Here is an 8,622-nt window from a genome sequence, read left to right as displayed (position 1 = left end):
TAACACTTTGTAACAACTAAGGCAAAAATGTAATTAATTCAGAAAATCTTTTCAGGAACCCACCTTGATGTTTCGGGACCCCACTTTGGGTCCCGACMCTAACTTTGGGAAACGCTRTTCTAGAGCACCAGGCCTGTCTGTCTTCAGTCTGTYAGCGAAATATCTCACGAACCAGTGGGCTGATTTTAACGAATTCCCTCAGAAAATAATCACTGTGTGCACATCTACGACTGATTAACTTTTGAACTCAACCCAGATCAWGCTGGCTGACATGGCTAATCTACCTTACCAAATACACAAATATTTACTGAGATACTGAGCTAAAATTTAATTTATTCATAACTAAGAATCATCCCCAACACACAAGCCGAGCACCAACAGATCTTTAATTATTAAACGATGCAACAATATATGTCACAATAAAACTGTATCACTTAACAACTTGCATGTCATGATCTGGTCCAATGTGATGGGGCTTGAAATATGTTTTGTGGATGATCCTAAGCTACTAACACACCAAAATGTGTCTCAAAACCTGTAAAAAATGACTGAGTTACAGTTCTTTTTATGTTGGTTGATAATGACTATCCGTGGCAGCCATCTTGAACTGGACTGACTCCAAACCTTAATCCATTGTAGATGTGAATTCAGTGAATTCAGTGTTTCATTACAATCAGTCCAGTGGTTCATAAGATATATTGCTGACAGACTCTCACTCAGACACTCTGTCTGGCTTTGTTGTTGTTGGTATTTAYTGAAGTTGCTGCACACGACGCCTCAGTAGCAACAAAACATGCAGGAATGATTCCAGTAAATCTCTGCCAGCTGCGTTCAGCAGACAGACACTCTTTATAACACCTTTAATAATAATCACTAACAGCTGTGACATGTTTCAGTCTATCAGTCCTGCAGGAAGAAATAAAGTTGTAGTAAAAAAGCGTCATGCAGGAGTTATATGGTAAATGGACTGAACTTATAGAGCACTTTATCAAGTGCTTTACACTAACAGACATTCACCCATTCACACACTGATGATGGCAAACTACACTGTAGCCACAGCTGCCCTGGGGCACACTGACAGAGGTGGGGCATGCCATGCACCGGCGCCACCGGACCCTCTGACCACCATCAGCAGGCAAGGTGGGTGATGTGTCTTGCACAAGGACTCAACGACTGAAACGGCTGGATGGGGGATCGAACCGGCGACCCTCCGATTCCAGGACGACTCCCCTAACCACTCTGCCACAGTCGCCCTAATATGAAGGACATAGTCTCAGGATGAGCTGGACCTGTGGTTCTGGTTTTGGTTCWGACCATCTGGAACATGAAGGGTTTTTATAACCGAACTCAAAAAGGTTTCATTAAGCGTTTCTTTAGGTCTCTTCAGGACCGTACAGCTCACCTTGATGGCCCAGATGAAAAACGTCACCTCGGATCCGGACAGGAGAAGAATCCGCCACAGAAGGACTCGGTGGACCAGGAGGACCGGGAAGACCAGGAAGGCCGATCTCTCCCGGTAAACCTCTGTCCCCTTTCAGTCCTTGAGGGTAATAAGAAACAAACAAAATTAGTCAAGACATGTAAACAAAGAAGAAAGACTGATATGATGACAATATTCAGGTTGGAAGAAGATTTGTTGTCTTTTTTTTTTTTTTTTACCGACAGGTCCTGGAAAGCCCGCTCTCCCAGGAGGACCTGGAAGCCCTGGAGGTCCGATAGGTCCTGGGAGGCCCCTGGGTCCTGCTGCTGCAGGATAAGCCCGTCAGAATCAAATGTTATTATTCATTTTTTATTATTTCGTAAAACAACGAGAGCCCTCAAGGAACTCTGTTGTGACTTACAATATAGATTAAGACAAAACGAGAGCCATCAGATTATCAAAACCAACATAACAAGAAGGTGCTATTAATCCTAACTTAACAACAATGTAAACAAAAACTTTCAATCAGATCAATCAAAAAATAATCCCAATCCAAGTTTTTATACGTTGTCTAGAATCTGAATAGTTACTTCTCCAATAAAAACTGGATGTAAGTTTAAAAACGGAATAAAGCAGAAAAATAAAACCTTAATAACATTTTCACATTTCCGTTAAGTTTTTAATAAATAATCTGTAATCTGTCGACACCTGGAGGCAGGTACGGAGGCGGAGTGGGCTGAGGTGTGTCCACCTCGTTTTCTGTCGAGCCCTCCGGTACTTTGTGGACCCCCGGCACCGACGAGCGCCCCTTCTCTAGCTGTTTGATCTGAGACAAAKAGGAGCAGGTGTCAGGCGGTTTGTGCAGACAGATTATTCCAGATTATTCAAATGGTTTACCTTCGATTCGAGGGCGTTTATTCTGCTGCTCATGTCATTAAAGCTGGTGCAGTTCAGACATTCTGCAACAAGAGACAAAGAAAATGTGTTTCAATTGTGGGTACCAGAAAACATTCCTGGTGCTTTTTGCTCCTTTTTAAAATTTTCGCTTTTCCTTTTTTATTTCTGTTTTTTTTTTCTTTTTCTATTCTGGCACCAGGAGCAGTAAATCTCTATCTGGCAGCACAAGAGAGGCCAGAGCAAAGCCAAAAACCACAAAAACAATATACATCCAACCTGAGGTCAGATTTGAAAAGGAATCCCTCCTTAAATCACATTGTTCACTCACAGAGAAAAATCCTCAAAATTCTCATAAAACATTTTTCCACTTGTGCTGTTGGCCTCCATAACTTATTGTTTCTTTAGTTAGCTCATAAAAAGCTCAGCAGAGCAGCAAAGGAAAACAAATCAAAAGTAAACTTAGATGTATCCCGTCTTCATCCATGTCCTGTTCAGTTTTATTCACAGCTAAACAAAAACTAACACAAGCCAATAGTTTGTGTTTTTCATTCCCTCAGACCCAACCAGTCTGACCAGTCTTCACAAAGTTTGGCTGAGGAGGTTTCTTTTTATATAAAACCAACCAACAAACAAAAACAGCTCATATGAATTCATAAAAACTGTTCTTCAAGATTCTTAGATGCTTCAGAAAATTTCATTGTCTTAAAAGAAAAAAACACAAAACAGATGGGACAATGGGAGAGTTTGGTTTTCATTGCCGGCAATAAGTCGGACCCCTTCTGTTGCAAACAGCATTTCTCTGTGCACCCAGGGGGCGGAGGGGGTCCGGTTCGCTGACCACAGGATTTCAGCTCTTTTATTTGCAGATGATGTGGTTCTGTTGGCGTCATCGTGACCTGATCTTCAGCTCTCGCTAGAACGGTTTGCTGAGGATCAGCACCTCTAAATCTGAGTCCACGGTCCTCAGTTGGTAAAGGGTGGACCTCCCTCTCTGGGCTGGGAGTGAGGTTCTGCCTCAAGTGGAGGAGTTATTGGGGTTTTGTTCAGAAGTGAGGGACGGATGAAGTGTGAGACCAACAGACAAATCGGACTCTGTACCGGCCTGTTGTGCTGAAGAGAGAGCGCAGAGCTGTAGGGTGAATCTCTCTGTTTACACCCGCTTCGGATGCTATCATCTATTAAATGGAGGTTATTAGCCGTTATCAGTCCCATAGAATGGCTTCAGACTGTCAACTGGTTAGTATGAGGCATAAAGTCACTAAGGTTAATTTTAGAGAAAATGACATGGGCTACTGTTATGGTAATATTTATCTAACAACAGAGAGAAATACGTTGGTCAAGAATGAAGGTACTCCATGGGATGATCAGCTGAGTTTAATTGCAACAACAGGAAACACAGAGAACGTTGCCTGTCTCTGTGCCTCTCTGTCAGTCTCTCCACACTGCTCACTGTCTCTGTTGTACTCTGTTGTCTCGAGAGGCCTCATATTAACAAACAGCATTCTGTCGTCTTAGCAAGATTTGATACAAGGTCAATGGAAAACACAAAGATAAACACAAGTGATATCTAAGAATGATTATTGTTGTTAGCAGACCTTGTTCTGACTTTAATCATTCTGTCTGCAGATGAACARCATGTCATGAAAATCTAGGTCATTAAAGGATGTCATGAATTACTTGCTTAAACATAAAGTATTATTTCTACCACAGCTACAATCAAGTAGACCGGACTCCTGCGGTAGCAGATTGTTACATTCCAACGTATATGGCACTGGTAACCCACTACAGGGCATGGTCGGGACAGTCTGAATCCATTCTATGGGACTGATAACCTGCTAATAACATCCATTTAATGGACTGATAACATCTGAACCGGCTGCTGTATACCTGTTGGGCTAAGTTCCTACCYTTACGTATGACCACAGACTTTGGGTCGTAACAAAAAATCTGTATTGCATTGTAAGGCCCAGCTCGGCTTGAATAGAACTGYGGGTTTACGGGTTCCATAAATCAGGCCGGAAGTGGGCCATAATGGGTTTGATCCCAGAAAAAAAGAGTTATTATAAAGAGAATGAAAAGACGTACCACAAGTTCAATGTCATCTTTTGTTGTGTTGCAAATGAAAAGACATCACATAAAGATTTGCATGTTTTTGACACGTCAGTCTGGGCAAATCTAGGCTGAGAAGTTCAGCTATCTGGGACAGACTGCTGCTCCTCCACATCGAGAAGAACCAGTTGGGATTTGAGCATCAAAAACAGGATTAACATTTTTTTTATCAACCCCTATAAGATATGTTTGTCATCCACAAACTTTTCATGTTATCTTCTATATGTTTTGGACTTTGTGGTCATGTGTGTCCTAGAAACACACAATTCACCGCTAAACCATCGATGTTTATGGCTTTGCAGCAGTTTGACTCTTTTAGCTGTAATCCAAAATGCAGAGAAGTCTTTTTTCTTTATAGAGAAACCTCACATTTCTTCTAAATCTAACTTCCCTCATGGTATATGGCTCATAAGAAGTGTGGAATGTCAGCTGTCAGTCCCACAAATGGGACCCACCCACACTGTGGTCATAGCAGGGATGCCCAGATCGAGGAACAACTGGCGCTCATAAATAACTTAAAAAAAAGGACCTAAACAGCTCTGGTCTGCCTGAAGCGTCACCTCAGACCGCTGCAACCAGACTGCTATTATCAGTCACTTCTTGGGGTTTCTGTTTCTCTGAAATAAGACATGGTGAGTGCTCGTGCCACATCTGTGTGTCCACAACCATCCAGATCAAGCCCAATGTGGGGCGTAGTTTCTCAATACTTCATTTCAACATGTTTAACCTCATCAACAAACAGCAATCAACAGTTCAATCTAAAGCACATTTTGCCAACTTCATCAAACAAAATGCACAAAAAAAAAAAATAACGCCAACGGTATAATGGCCCCAACGGTGGGTTGTTTGTTGTGACTGAGAGCAGCGAGGTTCCCTTTGTGAATAAGATGCAAACATTCACCAGACTGTGGGCAATCATGGGCTCCACCGTGTGAGGAAACGACAAGATGACACACATCTATGTCCTCCATCATCTAATCACCATCAGCCCAGAAGAAGGCTCCACCCTCTGACGCTCCGTCTGCATCGCTGCACGTAAATCTGCAACACATTCCAAGAGTTACTCTGCGATGAAGTGTTGACGTTTCGGCTTTAGCCAAACCAGCGGAGCGTTGCAGCCTGTGATAAGCTGCCGGGACCAGACTCGTTTGAATGGCTACAGAACGGATTGACAAMGACTTTAATGCAGATATTTATGTTTTCCAGGTGACGCGCTGTAAGGGCTTCGGTTTAAGATGTTTCTGCTTGCACCATCAGGCAAACATGTGGCTCGGAGAAAAAAAAGAAGACGGGGCTGTAAAACAGCTGCCATGAAATGCTGTTAACACATTTTGGGCTCGGCTCTGCAGAAACTGTAACAACTGTGGAGCCATTATCAGAACTGTTCATAGTGAGGAAGAGTAATTTGGCAAATAGGCTAAACACATAAGCTTATTTTCATCCTTATAGTTTGACTGAATGACAAAGAGTAATGAAGGGCTATCCAACGAAACTGCTCAGGGGACCACAGCTGATCCAAACCAGCAGCTCAGGGGAATTATGTTAAAGAACGAGTGTTTTTATATTTTACCTTTTAAATGTATTTATTTTGTTGCTAATTTGACATTTACAATTTATTTACAATCTATTTTTATATTGAATTAATTTTTTTAATCATTCTTTTTTGGTGTGGCGGGAGCTGGGCTTCATTGGTGGGCCAGATGGAAGTCACCGGCCCACGGGCCGCCAGTTGAATAGCCCTGGATTCAAGTTTGGACACTGCTACCATACTGAAAATGTATTTGATGGGGCTTCCACAGAAATTCAAAGAAGTGAAGATCAAAGGTGTCATTTTTATTCAAAAATGTTTTTTTTTCCTCTCAGGGACTTATTCATGTTTTTAAACACATTTTCCATTTTCATTGTGATCAAAGGTAGGTACAGATAAAGTTGATGGATTGATTTGTCCAGAAAGGCATTTTTTGACGAATGAATTACTGATGTTGAATACTGTCACAGAAAAAAACAGTCACACCTAAAATAGTTGCACCAAAAATATAATTTGTTGTTCTTTTGTTATTTAAAAGAGGTTGTAGTTAATTGTATTGCAACCAAAGAGTGGAAAAAGCATGGGAACCACTAATAGCCTGAGGCCAATTGCACTTCTGATTGAGCTTTTGAAAATAACCAAAACTTCTACATTATAAAAGTCCAAATTTCTAAATTAAGGAAACTTTTTTTTACTTTTAGCTTTCTGGTCTTTGCTTTGACCATCAGCAGGTTTTCTCCTCAGGTCTAAAAAGAAGGTTAATTAGCAAAGTTGCCTAATCTCCATGTTGTGTCCAACTCTGCATCTTGTTTTCTCTTAAACATACACCAGGAAAAAACACTCCAACTACTCCACTGTAAACGTGAATCAGAGCAGAGCGACGGCTCATTTGTTTCTAAAGATGGTGGACTTATTTGGAATGTAATCATGTTTGGTTAGAAAACCAAACTTCTGCTGCGCCTGAGATGTTCAGAAGAACGCTGCAACCATAAAGTCTGTTTGGATCCATAATTACACTGCTGCAATGTCAGACAGGGTTATTTTTCTTGGATGTGCGTAGATTATGGGAAAGACTCAAATTATATTGTGTTTGGTGGGAAACCAAACAAACAGAAAAAATAAATAAATATAAATTTTATGCTGTGGTGCGATAAGGGAATTACATTTTGTTGTGTTTTAGATATTCTCATGTTACAGCTTGTCTGATAAGTGTCATGGAAACCATGCAAAAACTGATATTTCTTTCAGCTTAAAAAATCATATTTGTTCCAGAATAAAACAACAAAGAGCCTTACATAACGTAAATTGCCATTATTAAAAAGATCAAAACTGCTTGACTCATCTGTGGAAATACAATTAGAACAACTGTTGAATTTGGCAATAAAAAGAAAAGCAGGCTCCCTCATGAAAATCACTTTTTTTAAGATAAAGCTTCATTTATACATCAAAGGAATAGAAAAAAGGGACTTTTTCCATCTCAGGAAATTACAAAAACAACCCAGATGAATAAATCATCCATTCCATTAAGGTGTGATTTACAGGACGAGACAGGACAGGATGTTTTTGGAGAGCGTTCCAGCCCGACTCTGGGTACAGTCTGGTGATGCAGATTCATTTTCTGCATTAGTGCTGGAGGTAAATCAAAGGAAGCCCTCTCTTTTTTGAAGGAGTTCTGCACTCTTGCAGACAGGTTCGCGGGGAGACGACCTCAACCACGAGACGAACCGTGACGCACACGGCTGGGGACGCTCGATTTAAAGRCCACTAAATATGTGTCTGCATGTGTGAGCCGGACGAAGACAGGAGGAAAAAAATGCATTGAAACATCTTCTTGGAGCATCTCAAGTGATGCTGTCAGAGCATCAGGATGAACAGACAAGCGTGTGCCAAGTGTGTGTGTAGAGATGGCTGTGTCCCAGGAGCCTGTTGTGCGTCTGCCCCCGCCAACAAGTGGTCAGCTATAGCTGGCAAGAAGAACAGCAGGCACAAAACAAACACACACACACACTTTTGTTCAGCCACAGACTCTCACTTGTTAAATCACACAACCGCTCTGACCACAGCRGCTTTTGGAAGCGGGTGAATGAAGCGCTTGCTGGGTTTTTTTTAAAACCCAAGATGTATCGTAGAGCACATTGGGACCATTTACTATTTAAACTGTGATGAAAGCTTCAAGACCACACGTCTTTCTAAAAACGGAGCATTTTTAAAGTAAGACAAAAACGCATGAAAACCTATGAGACTCAAACACATTGATGATGCTTCAACAGAAGACAACATGGAACTTAGAAATCCTGGGAACAACAGGAAAACCTATGCTCTGAGAGACAGGACTTTTATAAGGAATAATGAGATGCCTAACGTAGGGTTAAGGGCTTTTATGTGATAAGTAGGAGTTGAACGTAATTCACAGGAAGCCAGTGTGAAAAAGGCCAACTTGGGAGAGATATGAGCTTGTTCACGAATGGGGGAAGAACGGAGCGGGAGATCGACAGGCGGATTGGCGCAGCGTCTGCTGTAAAGCGGGCGCTGTACCGGTCCGTCGTGGTGAAGAGAGAGCTGAGTCAGAGAGCGAAGCTCTCGATTTACCGGTCGATCTACGTTCCTACCCTCATCTATGGTCATGAGCTTTGGGTCATGACCGAAAGAACGAGGTCCCGGATACAAG

At 41.7% G+C, this 8,622-nt stretch overlaps 1 protein-coding gene across 1 annotated transcript; it reads right to left on the bottom strand.

Annotated features, from left to right (window-relative positions):
• Positions 1–1,402: 1,402 nt before the first annotated feature.
• Positions 1,403–5,596, bottom strand: LOC106519394 (collagen alpha-1(XXVI) chain; the record flags this gene model as incomplete). Its single annotated transcript, XM_014011051.1, is given in 5 exon segments — positions 1,403–1,540; positions 1,660–1,746; positions 2,129–2,246; positions 2,318–2,379; positions 5,328–5,596. Coding segments are annotated over 5 exon segments (478 nt in total), but the record flags the coding sequence as incomplete, so codon positions are not given.
• Positions 5,597–8,622: the final 3,026 nt, after the last annotated feature.

This window comes from Austrofundulus limnaeus, unplaced genomic scaffold, assembly GCF_001266775.1.
Source record: "Austrofundulus limnaeus strain Quisiro unplaced genomic scaffold, Austrofundulus_limnaeus-1.0 Scaffold76, whole genome shotgun sequence".
Lineage (NCBI taxonomy): Eukaryota > Metazoa > Chordata > Actinopteri > Cyprinodontiformes > Rivulidae > Austrofundulus > Austrofundulus limnaeus.
Note: the sequence above shows the minus strand (reverse complement) of the source record. Positions and strands in the feature narration are given on the sequence as shown.